Genomic DNA, 17,503 nt, shown 5'->3' on the forward strand with positions numbered 1-17,503 from the left:
CCAGGGGTTCCTGATAGCCAGTCAGCTTTGGGAAGTATTCATCTAGAATTAAGTGTATGCTACTTGGTGAGAATAGTGTCTTGCTTTCCATTTTAACTCCTAGAGGACAGTGTCTGGAGTCTATTTAATTTATTTTGTTATTGCATAACTTGCCTGTGCTCAGTAAATACCTTGGGAGCTGATTCATAAGTGTATTGGTTCATGGTTGTGACTATATTCACAAGAGAAAGTTTTTAATAGGAACTGATGTCACATTCTGAAGCATGTCTCAGGCTGCCTCTGTCCACGCAGGACCACAAGAATCAGTCTAATAGATTGCTCTGTGCTCAAAACTGAATGACTCACCTCCTTTCCTTCTGCAAATGTTTTTTTTTTTTTTTTTTCTCAGCTTTAAGACCCCACCGATGAGCTTCCCTCTGCCCTATACACACCCCACCAAAAGTGGTTTGGTTTGGTTTGAGACAACAGTCTCACTCTGTGTTCCCAGGCTAACATTCCATAGCGTCAGCCTAGCTCACAGTAACCTCAAACTCCTAGATTCAAGTGATCCTCCTGCCTCAGCCTTCTAAGTAGCTGTGACAACAGGCAAATGCTACAATACCTGGCTTTTTTTTTCCTATTTTTAGTAGATCCAGGTCTTAATCTTGCTTAGCCTGGTCTCGAACTCCTGAGCTCAACCAATCTTTCTGCATCAGCCTCCCAAGAGTGCTAGGATTACAGGCATTTGCCACTGGGCCCAGCTTCCACAAATGTTTTTAAGATGACAGCAGAAACATATGATTACCTAGGAAGGAAAATTCCAGTCTACAAGTAGTGACTTGTGTGAACATTTGAAGATGCCAGCTATAAAATATTTTGTCACACAAACCATTATTATTGATGACACCATTCACTATAAACTGTTTTCTCTGGCATTGTCACCTGGAACAAGAAACCTAAGCATGATCTCAAGCATGTGCCCTAAATAAGGGACATTTAGATCTGTGCCTCTCAAAACCTAGCTATACATTTAATCACCTGGGGAGGTTTTTAAAAAAGAACATGATTCTTGAGCCCCACCTAAGATCTATAGACTCAAACCCTCAAAGAATAAGGCCAGCATCATAGGTCTAAAAAGCTGCACAGATATGTGATCATGCAGAATAGTAGATAGTGAGAACCAATGATGAGAATCACCTAGGGAACTTTCAAACCTACTTATCCTGAACCTGGAGATTCAAATACTTTGGTCTGGAGAGGCCCCATGGAATCTATATATATATAATATATATATATATATATATATATTTTTTTTTTTTTTTTGAGACAGAGTCTCAAGTTGTCGCCCTGGGTAGAGTGCTGTGGTGTCATAACTCACAGCAACCCTCCAACTCAGGCTCAAGTGATCCTCTTGCCTCAGTTTTTTCTATTTTTAATAGAGACTGGGGTCTCACATTTTTGCTCAGGCTGGTCTCGAACTTGTGAGCTCAAGCAATCTACCCACCTCAGCCTCCCAGAGTGTTAGGGTTCCAGGCATGAGCCACTGTGCCCAGCCAGAATCTATATCTTCACAAGCCTACTAGATGATGCTAAGACACAACCAGGCAGGAGTTTTCCTGGCTCTCTAGGGCAGTGGTACTCAAGCTTTAAAATACAGAAGAGTCACCTTGGATTTTGTTAAGTGTAGGGAGCTTATTAAACATGCAAATGCTTGGGTCCAAAGCCTAGAGATTTTGATGCATTTAGTCTAGGGTAGGCCTTAACAATCACCCCCATGTAACTCTGAAGCATGTGGTCCCCAGACCATGCTTCATGGCAAAACACTATGTGTATATATGTATACTCAGAAGCATGTATATAAGTCATAAATTTCCAAAGATCTGTAAACATATTACTAACTTCTCACTGTGGCAATCCTATGGTAAATATCACAGGCACATATGAGACCACAAGTAAGAAGTTACTGATTCTGGTCTTAGTACTCCCAAGATATGAGTGTAGAGAGAATCTATAAAATCATTTTGCCCCTAACATAGGCAGAAAGCTACATCAGAATGGTCAGTTCAACAGGGATATAGAGATGAATTAGATACAGCACCTCTCCTCAGGTGTTTATAAACTACAGAGAAAATAAGAGAAACGTAAATTGTCAGGGAACAACTGCTCATGGCACCTAGGGTTCATCAAAAATAGGACTGCATTATTGAGGAATTGGTAAGGTTTCAAGTAGAAAGAAAAAGAAAACTAGAGAAAGCTTTGTGTTCTATGCCAGGGGAAAAAATAATACAAAGCTTGTCTCAATACAGGAAGTAAAATTTTAATATACCTTTAGAATATTAACCTATTCACTTATTCTTTTTAAGTAGTCTAATACATAGCAAGTATGACATCAAAGTTGACTGAAAATTATATGTTATCTGAAAGCTATAATTAAAAAGAACATTGACTAACATGAAACCAGGTGTTTATAAAATCACATTAAAACATAATGATAATATATACACATATATAGATATATATATGTTATACTCATAAGCATGTATATAATCATACATTTCCAAAGATATGTAAACATATTACCAACTTCTCAGTCTAATGACTCACTATGGCAATCCTGTAGAAAATATCACAGGCACATCTGAGACCACAAGTAAGAAGTTACTGATTCTGGTCTTAGTACTCCCAGACAGGGGTGTAGAGAATCTATAAAATCATTTTGCCCATAACGTGGGCAGAGAGCTAAATCAGGATGGTCAGTTCAACAGATTAGAATGTGTATAAAAACTGTCATTTTGAACTGTTTTCCATGGGAACTGAATGAGGTATAGAATTCCCCATGGGATTTTATGTTCTGGCCATAGCTTTTAAACAGAAAATGTGCCTGAGTCCTGTCATGATTTCTTAGAAGAGATATATGGAAGATGACTTTACACCCTTATCCACAATAACAGCCACCATAAACATTTATCGAATACCTATTGTAACCTAGGTGTTCAATGCAGAGCCCCTCCCTCAGATAGCTTATGTTGTAGCTAGGGAAACAAGGCAAGCACAGAAAGAGGTGAAGGACCAGTTTGAGAGAGAGGGAGGGAGAAGGAAGGAGAGGAAGCGAGAGGGAGAAGGGGAGAGAGGGAAAGAGGGAGGAATAAGGGAGGGAGGGAGGGAAGGAGATAGAGAGATCTAAATTAAGTACCTGGTGCCAGCTGCTGTGCTAGACATCATGAATAAAATTGAAAGGATTCTTGTCCTACTCCATTTTATAACACAGAAAAGGAAACCCTAGAATTTACAACACTATAATATATGCTTCCGATAATGTTAAGCCCGGAAAACAGGCTACCTTATCCAGACTGGGGATGGTGGTGCGAGGGAAAAATTTTTAGAATAACAAGATTGAAAAGATATTTCATATCTTTTATGTTTACCTGGATGGAGCTGGAACATATTCTTAGTAAAGTATCTCAAGAATGGAAAAAAGGTTCGGCACTTGTGGCTCAAGCGGCTAAGGCGCCAGCCACATACACCTGAGATGGCAGGTTCAAATCCAGCCTGGGCTGCCAAACAACAATGATGGCTGCAACCAAAAAAATAATAATAATAGCTGGCATTGTGGCGGGGTGCCTGTAGTCCCCAGCTATTTTGGGAGGCAGAGGGCAGGAGACTTGCTTGAGCCCAGGAGTTGGAGGTTGCTGTGAGCTATGATGTCACCGCACTCTACCCAGGGCAACAGCTTGAGGCTGTCTCAGAAAAAAAAAAAAAGAATGGAAAAATGTATCCAATACTACTATGAAATCAGTATATAATCACCTACACACTCATAGGAATGGTAAAACATAACTATAGTCCAGAAAGAAGGTAGAAAGTGGAAGGAGAGGGGAGGCCGGGAGGAGGGAGGATATTTGGGGGACCTAATCTAATGTGCATAATTCACTGATACATTTCTAAACTATTAAGAATACAGTATGAATGTCTTACCACAATAAATAAGCGGGGAGATGGTTATATTAATCAGTTAGATGTAAGCATTCTGCGTTGTATATCAAATCAGCACAATGTACCTCATAAATGCATTAATGTACACAGTTATGACTTAATAAAGAATTAAAAAAATAAAAATAAATTAAAAAATAGGGGTTAACCAAGCAAAGAGTAATAGAAGGGTGTTCTATATGGAAGGAATGAGATCTTGTGAAGGCCAAGGGCAAGAAAGAGTATGGCATTCATATAAAAAGGGGTGTGGGAGTAAAGCAGCAGAGGGAGGAACAGAATGGGTGTGTACCAGCCAGGTTAGAATGGGAGATGGGTTTGCCAGGTTAGGAGGGCAACAGAGTCCGTTTTCTATTTGGAGCAATGGACACTCACTGAAGGTTACTGAGCCAGAAGAGGGAAGCATGGGCAAAGCATCTACATTATGAGCAGAGTAGCAGGATGCTCAGTAAGAGTTCTCAGAGCAGGGTCTAGTTAAGAGTCAGCAAATTCTTTGATCTAACTGTGTTTCCTTGCTTTGTGACGTTTCTCCTCTCTTCCTCTATGCATAGTACTTCCCAGTAGGATAGACAAATGCGTGAAATCAAAACTGACTACACTCCTGTTAGATGACTATGAAATTTCCATCTATGACCTAAATGGAGATCTGAAGGGCCGAGAAACATGGCCAAACTACTATGCTCAGGCACACGGGCTTGTTTTTGTCTTGGATTCCAGTGACTTAGAACGCATGCAAGAAGCGAAAATCATCTTGACACGCCTGCTATCTGACAGAAGACTGCAGGGAAACCCATCTTACTGTAAGATTCTACTTTGTGTCCTCTTTCTCCTTCCTAATTTGTATCTTTTTTTTTTTTTTTTCTTGAGACAGAGTCTCACTTGGTCATCCTTGGTAGAGTGCCATGGTGTCTTAGCTCACAGGCAACCTCAAACTCTTAGGTTCAAGTAATCCTCTTGCCTCAGCCTCCCAAGTAGCTGGGACTACAGGCACCTGCCACAATGCCCAGCTATTTTTTTAGAGACAGAGTCCTCACTCTGGCACAGGCTAGTCTTGAACCTGTGAGTTCAGGCAATCCACACGCCTCAGCTTCCCAAGTGCTGGGATTACAGGTTATGAGCCATCATGCCCGGCCCTCCTAATTTGTATCTTAAGTATAGAAATGGAGGGCTGGGTAGTCCCCTTTGTCACAACCAGCTAGCTCTCCTGTTCCCTTAGGCTCAATGAGGTAGAGTGGCCCAGCCCTCTAAGGGCTTTCTTCAAGAGCCACTTTCTACCACACACTGCTTATAGGGGACATGTTACCTAATTGTACAAAAGTAATTTTGAAGGTAAGCATCAAAGGGAAACGGAAAGTGATATCTAGATCTACCACCCCCATTCCTTGACTTCCCAAAGACTGACTTCCTGAATTTTCTTCTAAATCTTTTCAAGTTTCAGTCTTTCATTCCTGAGACCTCATGGTGCAGAGAACAACACCTATCTTGTATAATCAATGTCAGCAGCCTCCTCTCTGAGCAGATTGCTTAAGAGTTACAAAAACTAGTACTTATTCCAGGGTGACAATTTAGGTGGCCAGTCAATTCTCACCCCCATCCCTTTTTGCCTTATTTCATTACCCATTAGCAACCCCAACTAGACCATGAACACAGTTGAGAGAGGGACATAAAAAGTCCAAATCTTTCAGTGACTTTGTCAAATGATAAAAAAAAAAAAAACTCCAAATTTGTCTATATCCCAGTTGGCAATTCTAATTTAGTCTCTCTCTGATCCCTGCCTTCTCCCTTCTCCCTCTCTCCCCCTCTTCTCTCTCTCTGTTCTAGCTTGGCAAACAAACAAGACAAGAAGGATGCCCTTTTACCTTGTGATATTATTCAATATCTACTCTTGGAAAGGCTGGTGAATGAGTATAAGTCCCTGTGCCGAGTGGTAAGTTGTCAACCCCTTCCTTCCCTCTTTCTCTAGAGCACAGTTGATGTGGGCTCTTGGTCCCTTCCATAATCAGCCCTATATGTTGTGCTTGGGCAAAATCTCGCCCTACCAGATAATATATATAGTGATGATTTCTGACTTGATGGTGGTAACAAGTATTATATTCTGCCTTCAAAAAAGTTCTGTAAAGCTATACATTTAACATCTCCATTTTATGGATAAAAAAGCTAAGTCTCAGCCAGGCATGGTGGCTCACACCTGTACTTCTAGCACTCTGGGAGGCTGAAGCAGAAGGATTGCTTGAGCTCAGGAGTTCAAGACCAGCCTGAGCAAGAGCAAGATCCCCACCTCTACAAAATAAAAAAAAATAGGAAAATTAGCCAGGCATCGTGGTGAATGCTTGTAGTCCCAGCTACTCAGGATACTGAGACAAGAGGATCCCTGAGCCCAGGAGTTTGAGGTTGCAGTGAATTATTGTGATACCACTGCATTCTATCCAGGGCGACAGAATAAGACTCTGTCTCAAAAAAAAAAAAAAAAAAAAAACTAAGTGTCAGAGACTCTGAGTGACTTGCTCGAGGTCACACATCCAAGACACCACAACCACTTTGTTAAAGAACCTCAGCTTGGTGTCTTTCATTTACCTCCTCAAATGTGAACACTCAGTGTGTCCTAGGAAATCTCAGAGCACTCTAGATGCAGTGGAACTTATGTGTGCCTCTGCTCTTTGAATAACAGTGATTGAGCCTGTGGGCCCTAGATGCCCCCAGCTCCACATCTGAAGCCTTCTCTTTTTTTTTGTCACAGGAGCCATGTTCAGCCATCAAAAACCTACAAAGGAAGAAACATCAACCCATAATTAGAGGGCTGCGCTGGCTATTAGCTGTCATTAGAGATAAACATGAAGAACTGTGTACTCGTCAACAATCATCCACCTCAAGCATCTCAACCTTCAAGTATCCCAGAGGCTCTGGAGAAAGATGCTCATCAGACAGGTACTGAGATGCCAGTTAGAATTACTGATAATAATAGAAGCAGGAGTCAATCTTACACAAGAGCAGGTAGTTCTTAGAGGTGCTTGAATTCTGGCTGGCCCTGAGAAATTCTCTCAACATCATTTGGCCCAAATGTAGCTAGGGCAGTACCCACCAACATCCCAATATTCTTAGGTACACCCTATCCCTGGCACAACTTGAGTGGTCATGAGTGCATAAATTTCATGAAGGTAAAAGTCAACCTACTAACATTAGAGCTTCTCCAAATCAGAGCTTTATTTTCTGATTTGCCATGTGGAGGAGAAAAAGAAAACGAACCCCTGAAGGAGCCCATTGGCATTATTCGATAGACGAATGTCATAGAACTGTTCTACATTTTTAGCCTCCAGTTCTCTGATCCTCCCAATAATGAGGAATGATGGAAGAGGACAGAAATGTTGAAAAGAAGAAAAAGAAAAATGATCAGAGTTTTGAGGAATAAAAGGCCTAAATTGCTCTGTTGCACTTGCTCTGTTGTCACTGTTATTATCCAAAGGCACACAGCACGGATGGGATAGTAGCTGCAATACATAAAGAAGCTTAAAATGTGTCTGTTTATACTACTGCTTTGTCTTTCCATCTTCCCCAGCTTCTCTACCAGAATGAGATCTAGAGAGAAAAGACAACATCTAGGACAACATTTAATAGAAGCCAAGCCCCTAAAGCCAATACTACAGGTAAATGACTCTTTGAATGTTAATGCCAAGGGACAAACCCATGAATCTTTGGCAACAGCTGACTCCACCCCTCCTCCCATCTTCTTACTGTACAGAAAGAAGGTTTAAGAATAAGGCCTAAAAAGAATATATCAGTAACATTTGCTCTAGATGAATCCATGGAGGAAGGTGAATGTTCTGGGGGAAATAGAACTAAGAGCACTGCTGAGCTTCGCTGTAATCGACGTGATAACCTATGGACTCCAACTCCATCCACTGCTGGCAATCTTTTTAAAGGTAATGTTGGATCAGTGGTTAAAGATACACAGGCCAGGCTTGGCGCCTGTAGCTCAGCGGCTAGGGTGCCAGCCACATACACTGGAGCTAGAGGGTTCGAATCCAGCCCGGGCCTGCCAAACAACAATGACAACTACAACCCAAAATATAGCTAGTCATTGTGGTGGGCGCCTGTAGTCCCAGCTACTTGGGAGGCTGAGGCAAGAGAATCGCTTAAGCCCAAGAGTTTGAGGTTGCTGTGAGCTGTGATGCCATGGTACTCTACCAAGGGAGACATAGTGAGACTGTCTAAAAAAATTAAAAAAAAAAGATATCCAGGCCCTTCCTCACAATTCGTACAATAGTATTCCAATTTTGAGCCTGAAATTCTTTTTACACACTATGGTTGGTGGTTAAGAGAAGAATAAGGGGGGAATACTGGGGACCTCCTTCTGGTAGCCCAGTATGATACCCTATCACTAGTTAACCCAAGATCTTTAGATGACTATAGGCTTGTCTTAAAGGTTAAGGTTTCCAGTGGCAGAAGCACAAACTGGTATAACCTTCACAGAGGATAGTTTGGCTGTCTCTCTCCCTTCTTCCTTTTTTCTCTCAATCAATATATCAAGAACGCTGAAACTGTATATAGGCCAGGTGTGGTAGCTTACGCCTGTAATCTTAGCACTCTGGGAAGCCGAGGTAGGAGGATCATTTGAGCTCAGAAGTTTGAGACCAGCTTGAGCAAGAGCAAGACCCATCTCTACCAAAAATAGAAAAATTAGCTGTGCGTTGTGGGAGGTACCTATAGTCTCAGCTACTTGGGAGCCTGAGGCAGAAAGATCGTTTGGCCCAGGAGTTCGACGTTGCTGTGAGCTAGGCTGACACCACTGCACCCTAGCCTGGGCAACAGAGTGAGACTCTGTCTCAAGAAAACAAAACAAAACAAACAAACAAACAAAAAAAACTTTAAAACTGAGAATATGAAGGCCAAGCACAGTGGCTCATGCCTATAATCCCAGCACTCTGGGAGACCGAGGCAGATGGATTGCCTGAGCTCAGGAGTTCGAGACCAGCCTGAGAAAGAACAAGACCCTGTCTCTAAAAATAGCTGGATGTTGTGGTGGGCTCCTATAGTCCCAGCTACTTGTGAGGCTGAGGCAAGAGGTTCACTTGAACCCAAGAGTTTGAGGTTGCTGTGAGGCACTCTTCTGAAGGCAACTAAGTGATACTCTTGTCTCAAGAGCAAAGAAAAACTGTGAATATACCTTAAGCCAGTAACCTCACTTCTTAAATTATACCCAGAGATAACCATAGGCTAGAAGCAATGGCTCAGGCCTATAATCTCAGCACTTTGAGAAGCTGACACAGGAGGATAGCTTAAGGCCAGAAATCCGAGACCAGCTAGGGGAACAAAGAAAGACCCTATCTTTACAAAACAAATTTTAAGGCTGGGCAGGATGGCTCATGCCTCTAATCCCAGCACTCTGGAGGCTGAGGTATGCAGATTGCTTGAGCTCATGAGTTCAAGACCAGTCTCAGAAAAAGCAAAACCCCATCTGTAAAAATAGCTACCCTGTTTTCCCGAAAATAAGACATCCTCCGAAAATAAGACCTACTTACAGGAAAGATAAGACGTCCCCTGAAAATAAGACCTAGCGCATCTTTGGGAGCACACCTTAAAATAAGACACTGTCTTATTTTCGGGGAAACAGGGTAGGTGCAGTGGTAGACGCCTGTAATCCCAGCTACTAGGGAGGCTGAGGCAAGAAGATTGCCTGAGCCCAAAAGTTTGATGTTGCTATAAACTATGATGCCAGAGCACTCTACCCAGAGTGACAGAGTGAGAGTCTCAAAAAAAAAAAATTTTTTTTTTTTTTTTTTTAAGTAGCTAGCCATAGTGGCATGTGCTAGTAATCCTAGCTATTTGGGAGGGTGAGGAAGGAGCCTATAAATTTGAAGCTGCAAGGAGCTCCTATCAGGCCACTGCATTACAATCTAGGCAAGAAAGTAAGACCCTATATCTAAAAATAAATAAATAAATAAATATATATATATATATATTTTTTTTTTTTTTGTAGAGACAGAGTCTCACTTTATGGCCCTAGGTAGAGTGCCGTGGCGTCACACAGCTCACAGAAACCTCCAACTCCTGGGCTTAAGTGATTCTCTTGCCTCAGCCTCCCAAGTGGCTGGGACTACAGGTGTCTGCCACAACGCCCAGCTATTTTTTGGTTGCAGTTTGGCCGGGGCCGGGTTTGAATCCGTCACCCTCGGTACATGGGGCCAGTGCCCTACCGACTGAGCCACAGGCGCCGCCCATAAATAAATATATTTTTAAAGCCAGAGTTTCACTCTGTTTCCCCCAGTCTAGAGTGCTATGGCATCATAGCTCACAGCAACCTCAAACTCTTGGGCTCAAGTGATCCTCTTGACTCAGCCTCCCAATTTAGCTGGGACTACAGGCAGCTGCCACAATGTCTGGCTAATTTTTGTATTTTTTTTTTTTTTTTGAGACAGGGCCTCAAGCTGTTGCCCGGGGAGAGTGCAATGGAATCACAGCTCACAGCAACCTCCAACTCCTGGGCTTACGCGATTCTCTTGCCTCAGCCTCCCAAGTAGGTGGGACTACAGGCTCCCACCACAACGCCCAGCCATTTTTTGGTTTTAGTTGTCATTGTTGTTTGGTGGGCCCAGGCTGGATTTGAACCCACCAGCTCTGTTGTATGTGGCTGGCGCCTTAGCGGCTTGAGCTATAGGTGCCGAGCCTAATTTTTCTACCATTTTTTTTTTGTGTGTGTGTGGTTTTTGGCCAGGGCTGGGTTTGAACCCACCACCTCCGGCATATGGGACGGGCGCCCTACTCCTTGAGCCACAGGCACCACCCCTTAATTTTTGTATTTTTAGTAGAGACGGGGTCTTGCTCTTGCTCAGGCTGGTCTCGAACTCCTGAGCTCAACCAATCTACCCACCTCAGCCTTTTAGAGTACTAGGATTACAAGTGTGAGCCATCACACCCACTTAATAAAAAATTTAAAAAATAAAAAAATATATAACTACATAAGTACTCTAGAAAGGTATGCTCATGGATGTTCAATCACAGCATACCGTACAATAGCTAAAACCAGAAAAATAACCTAAATATCTAACAATGGCAAATGGCCAAATAAATTAAGATGCTGTCACACAGTGAAATACTATACTATGCAGACATTAAGAAGGCTAGTGTTGGGCGGCGCCTGTGGCTCAGTCGGTAAGGCGCCGGCCCCATATACCGAGGGTGGCGGGTTCAAACCCGGCCTCGGCCGAACTGCAACCAAAAAATAGCCGGGCGTTGTGGCGGGCGCCTGTAGTCCCAGCTACTCGGGAGGCTGAGGCAAGAGAATCGCTTAAGCCCAGGAGTTGGAGGTTGCTGTGAGCTGTGTGAGGCCACGGCACTCTACCGAGGGCCATAAAGTGAGACTCTGTCTCTACAAAAAAAAAAAAAAAAAAAAAAAAGAAGGCTAGTGTTGACTTATATTTATTTACATGGAAAGTTTTCTACAACCTGGCAATTTGTTATGGTAAATATCAACTTAGAGTATAGCATGTACAGTAAGATGTATATACATGTACAGCACAGAGATCTGGAAGGACATCACCAAAATATGAGCAGTGGGTTTTTTGAGGAGATACTTGGTGATTTTGAGAAGTAAAAGGCCTAGGTACCATTCCTTTGGAGTTTCATTTTACTGGCAATTTTCTTTTTTTGTAATAAGCAGATATCATTTTTTTCCCATATAATAAAGGCATTTTTTTAAGAGACAGAGTCCCACTTTGTTGCCCTCGGTAGAATGCTGTGGTGTCACAGCTCACAGCAACCTCCAGCTCTTGAGCTTAGGTGATTCTCTTGCCTCAGCCTCCTGAGTATCTGGGACTACAGGCGCTCACTACAATGCCTGGCTATTTTTTGTTGCAGTTTGGCCGGGACTGGATTTGAACCCGCCACCTTTGGTATATGGGGCCAGTGCCCTCCTACCCACTAAGCCACAGGCGCTTCCCGATAAAGGCATTTTTTAAAAAGCTATGATGAGCCAGGCATGATGGCTTATGCCTATAATCCTAGCACTCTGGGAGGCCAAGGTGGGACTTGAGCTCAGGAGTTTAAGACCAGCTTGAAAAGAGTGAGACCCTATCTCTACTAAAAACAGAAAAATTAGCTGGGCTTCATGGCAGGTGCCTATAGTCCCAGCTACTCAGGCAGCTGGGCAGGATGATTGCTTGAGCCCAGGCATTTGAGGTTGCTGTGAGCTAGGCTGACACCATTACACTCTAGCCTAGGCAATAGAGTGAAACTCTGTCTCAAAAAAAAAAACACTCTGAGAGTTTGAAGGCTCACAAGAACCACTACCTCTTAGTGTTTCTTGGGACTCTAGTCTCCAAGATTGTCAACTATCAATATTATAATGTCACCTCAGCTCTGCAAAGGATCTAGTCCTTCAGGCTACCCTGGAACCCTGGGTTGTTAGACCTGCATGGAAAGATCTGGACTTGCCCAGGGCCACTAAAAAGGAGATAGACTCTACTCTGGAGACAAGGGGTGGGGATAAGAGGTGAGTGGAAGGAATCTGCTAAAAGAATTTTTATATTCAGCAACTACCCCCAACGTTCTGTCCAAAACTGAAATCTATTTTCATTTCTGTAGCCTCAGAACTCAGAACAAAAAAGAAAATGGATACCTGGAACACAAAGATGTTACTGAAAAATGCCTGTGAAGACAACTTTGGTTCATGTGGTTAGTACTCCTAATGAAGGACAGAGGGGAGTGAGCAACAGTGAGAGAAAGTATGAGGCAGGGGAAGAGAGTGGGTCCATCAGGGGGTATAGTATATACCCCTTTGAAACTGGCCAACACCCTCCTACCCTGACATGGTCTAGGAAGGACAAGAAAACTGGCCCTTGGCTTCACTTGTAGTGACCAGCCATTTTCTTCCTCTTTTTACTTTTTTTTTAATTGAGGCAGATTCTCACTTTGTCTCACTCTGTAGAGTGCTGTGCTGTCACAGCTCACAGCAACATCAAACTCTTGACTCAAGCAATGCTCTTACCTCAGCCTCCCTAGTAGCTGGTACTACAGGTGCCTGCCACAACGCCTGGCTATTTTTTTGTTGCAGTTGTTTTAGTTGGCCCAGGCTGCGTTCGAACCTGCCACCCTCATTATATGTGACTGGCGCCATAACCACTGTGCTATGGGGGCTGAGCCAGGTTTTTTTGTTTGTTTTGTTTTGTTTTGTTCTTTGTTTGTTTAGCAGGCCCAGGCCAGGTTCAAATCTACCAGCTCTGGTGCATGTGGCCAGCACCCTAACCACCAAGCTATGGGCACCCAGCCCTCTTTTTACTTTTAACAGACTTCTAAAGAAAAAAATGGAAGGAAATCAAAAGAAACACTTGGCTCAGCACCTATAGCTCATCGGTTAGGGTGCCGACCACATGCACCAGGGTTTGGTGGGTTCAAACCCGACCCAAGCCTGCTAAACAAACAACAAAACAGACTGGCGTTGTGGCAGGAGCCTATAGTCCCAGCTGCAAGGAAGCTAAGGCAAGAGAATTGCTTGAGCCTAAGAGTTGGAGGTTGCTGTGAGCTGTGATGCCATGGCATTCTACCAAGAGCGACACAGTGAGACTCTGTCTCAAAAAAAAAAAAAAAAAGAAAAGAAAAAGAAAGAAAGAAAAGAAAAAGAAATACTTAATATCCCTCCCTCAGCAAAAGGGTTCAATTCCAAAACCATCAGCACTACTTAGTTTTCTAATTTTTTATCTGGTAACATGTCTACAGTCCCCCTACTCTAACATTAAATCCCTGCGACCCCCCATTGTTCCTCTATACCTATATTCTAGCCATCAAATTAATTCTATACTCACTGACAGGCTCAAGAAAAGGTAGGTGCCTCCATATGAAAACGAAGGCCATCTTGGAAAAGAAGAACAGAGACTTTACATCTTTCTACCCAGACGCTCATGATGAAGCCTACAAAAAATAAGTGGTGGGTGACCAACCAAAATTGAGCCTAGAAGTACAAAGTTCATTTAGAAGTACTTCTTTAAGGTTCTTGAGTGTGAAGGGACTGGCAAAAATAAAGAGAACTTCTTTGCTGAGAATTACGCTCTACTGAGTTATTTTCAGTTATCTCCAAAAACAACTGGGTTTTAAAGTCTCAGTCACTGTCTGTGGTGGACAATTGCTTTGCTGTCCCTTCAGGAACAGTACCTGCTGTCTCTCCTAACTGTAGGAACCTGAATTCACTAGACTCTCTATCCCAAAAGGGGAAGTGGTGGTAGTTACTATTTACTGTTAGGATCTGAAAACTCATTAGGAACTCACAGTGCAGATGGAGAAAAATTTCTCACACAGAGATTAGGATATATAAAAATTAAAAAAGTTAATCTTGTTACAAGATAGAGTGAAAGAGAGAGGGGAAAGGGGGGTGGAGAACAGGGAGATGGCATGACATCCCAAAGAAAGAGAGGGAGGTGTCCGCACTGAGACCAAGTGGCTTGCTGATTTTCAGAGGACAGAGAGAGAAAAAAATAGTGATTGCTGTTAGCTGATAACAGAAATAGCAGCAGGATATTGAAGTCCAAGAGTTGGCTCCCCTGCCTTTCCTTGGAGACCTGATTATCACAGGAATAGGTATGACTCTGCCTCAAGGTACAGTTTTAGGCAGAGACCCCTGCTATTCACTCAGGAACTCCATAAAAAGGCAGATTCTCAAAAGTATTTTATTTTAATTTATTTTGACAGAGTTTCACTTTTTCACCCTGGGTAGAGTATCATGGAGTCATAGCTCACAGCAATCTCAAACTCCTGGGCTCAAGCAACTGACTTGCCTCAGCTTCCAGGCAGCTGGGACTACTGGCACCCACCGCAATGCCCAGCTATTTTTCAGATAAGGGGTCTCAACTCTTGCTCAGGCTGGTCTTGAACTTGCGAGCTCAAACAATTCACCTGCCTCGGCCTCCCAGAGTGCCAGGATTACAGGTGTGAGCCACCATGCCTGGCTCTTCAAAAGCAATTTTAAAGAGAAATATTTGTATCTTTTTCCCTTGTGTTCAGCTCCTTTCAGAAGTTGTGCAAAACAGAACTCCTTCAGGGGTACCTGTTAGCGAGAGAACTCACAGAATTGATTTTTAACTGTTACTAGGAAACTGCGGGATTAGGTATTTTCCTGTTCTTTTTGCAAGGCTGTCCCTTTCATTTACTACTACTACAAATTGTGTATCCCTTATAGGAAATGCTTGGTACCAAAAATGTTTTGGATTTTGAAATATTTGCATTATATATACTTACCGGATGAGCATTCCTAATCCAAAAATCCACAATGCTCCAAAGAGCATTTCCTTTGAGTGTCATGTTGGCATTCAAAAAGTTTCAAATTTTGAAGCATTTTGGATTTTTTGATTAGAAATACTTGATTTGTATTACTTTCGCCATGAGTATCACAGCCACCATTTATCAAGTGCCTTCTAGATGCCTGGCCCGGTGCTAAGTTCTTCACCTCCATTACCTTATTCACAACAACACTTAGAGGTAGGTACTATACCTGATTGCATTTTATAGATGGGGAAAATATAGGGTAGAGAAGTTAAGTAACTTGCCCAAGCTCCCACTACCTGTAAAAAGCAAAGCAAGATATTCTCACTCATATGTGGGAGATCCAAAAGTGGACCTCATAAAGATAGAGTAGACTGGTGGTTAGCAGAGGCCAGGAAGGGGAAGGAAGAGGAGAATGAAGAAAAGTTGATTACTGGGTATAAATATATAGTTTGAAAGAAGAAATAACACCCAGTGTTTCTTAGATCAGTAGGGTGACTACGGTTTACAATAATCTATTGTACACATCAAAATAGCTAGAATATGTGAATGTTTCTAGCACAAAGAAATGCAAATATTTAAGATGATGAATATCCCAATTACACTGACTTTATCTTTACAAGCTATATGAATGTATTAAATTATCACATGTACCCTGAAAATATGTATGTCTATTGTATATCAATAAAAAATAAAATAAAAATAATTTTGGTGAGGAAGAAAAAGCAGAGCAAGGAACTGTATCCTGTCTGACTCTAAAGCTACATTAGGCCTGAAAGATCTACTTATCTTTTTCTGAAACTATCCAGGAAAAAATGCAGAAGGATATCCTGTCAAGAGAATTATATTAATATCAACCAGCACATCAATAGTTGTAGCAGACACAGTTGATTGAACACTTGCATTTTGCCAAGTGCTGAGCTAAATGTTTTGTATATATCATTGCCTTTTATCCTCCCAAGCCTATAAAGCAAATTCCGTTATGAGCATATTACAGAGGCAAAAACCGATATTCTGAGAAGTTAAATAATTTGTCCTAGGGCAACCACAAGGAGTTGGCAGAACCGATTTTCAAACTAAGATCCAACTCTGTAACCCATGCTCTCAGCTCTAGGCTATACCATCTCACCAAGCAATATAAACCAACTGACCTATAATTGTTTCTGAGGGACATAAATCTGACACAGAAATATCCATCTTACAACCCCATCAGGAAGGTCTGACACTATATAAGGCTGTATTATTTATTTGTTCCTATCTTCAAGGAACTACCTCAAGCACCTTATGGGTCTTTGACACAACTCTGATTGAGGCTCAACTTTTTAGTCACAGAGCTGGAAAGAACCTTACAGAACCTCTTATCCAACCCCTGTTGTTATACAGATGAGGAACTTTGGGTATAGAGAAAGAAACTGTGACTTGCCACGATGGTACAACCAATCACTGGCAGAGCTTCTCCCAAATCCAGATCTCCTGTGTGCCCAAAGCAGTGTTCTAACCTGTCCAAAAATACTGTATCCTCCTTGGGTCTTTTTTGGCTGCTTAGCCCACCTACTTTCCTCCAATTCACCTGATTAACATGACTGGAGAATTCTGCTGACAAGCATTCTCACCCAATATGCAGCAAATATCTCTACTGAAGAGTTTCATCAGGCAGGACAGTACAATTCAACAAACCATGATTTCTAAGAAAATTGGATCATCCAATTTCTCTTTATGGCTTGTGTGTTTATGAGGCAGGAGTACTTTCTTAGCCAATAGGGAAGGGGAAGTGGATGGGAAAGGGGGGATGGAAGAGGGGGATGGAAGTGTACCCAGTGAAAGTGAGCTGGATGGAGAATTTAGGATGAACCACCTATAGTAAAACTGAATTTCAGTATATCGGCACATTCCCTTTGTGTAATGTATGTGTTACTAGGTGTCAACCAAATTTTCCCACATAGAATCTATCAATGACAAAAGCTTAGTTAAAGAATATTCTCCCTAACACAGCCAGTATACCCTTATTCATGAAAAGGAAAAACATTCTTTTTTGAGCAAATCTTAATGTTACTGCTACAGACTGTTAACATACTTTCCAAACCCCTTATCAAGCTGGATGACCTGACAACTTCCCCCAGTGAAGACTGAAAAAACTGCCTACCTTACAGGCCTGTTGTGAAGTTTAAAGAGGATAATCCATACAAAATAGTTTAGCATAGTGTATGCCATATCCTAGGTGAGCTACTTAGTTAACTAACATTATTATGATTAGTGAAGAAGGTTGGTCAGATCATTTGAAAACTATATCTCA

At 42.1% G+C, this 17,503-nt stretch overlaps 1 protein-coding gene across 1 annotated transcript in view; it reads left to right on the plus strand.

The window, feature by feature from the left end:
• The window catches only part of ARL13A (ADP ribosylation factor like GTPase 13A), a 19,506-nt gene extending 2,893 nt beyond the window's left edge, over positions 1-16,613 (plus strand). Inside the window, 7 exon segments of the mRNA XM_053579049.1 lie at positions 4,518-4,742; positions 4,745-4,766; positions 5,788-5,893; positions 6,704-6,891; positions 7,520-7,607; positions 7,703-7,883; positions 16,594-16,613. Of these exon segments, the coding sequence (XP_053435024.1) occupies positions 4,518-4,742; positions 4,745-4,766; positions 5,788-5,893; positions 6,704-6,891; positions 7,520-7,607; positions 7,703-7,883; positions 16,594-16,613 (830 nt within the window).
• The last annotated feature ends 890 nt before the right edge of the window (positions 16,614-17,503 follow it).

Source organism: Nycticebus coucang, chromosome X (assembly GCF_027406575.1).
Source record: "Nycticebus coucang isolate mNycCou1 chromosome X, mNycCou1.pri, whole genome shotgun sequence".
NCBI lineage: Eukaryota > Metazoa > Chordata > Mammalia > Primates > Lorisidae > Nycticebus > Nycticebus coucang.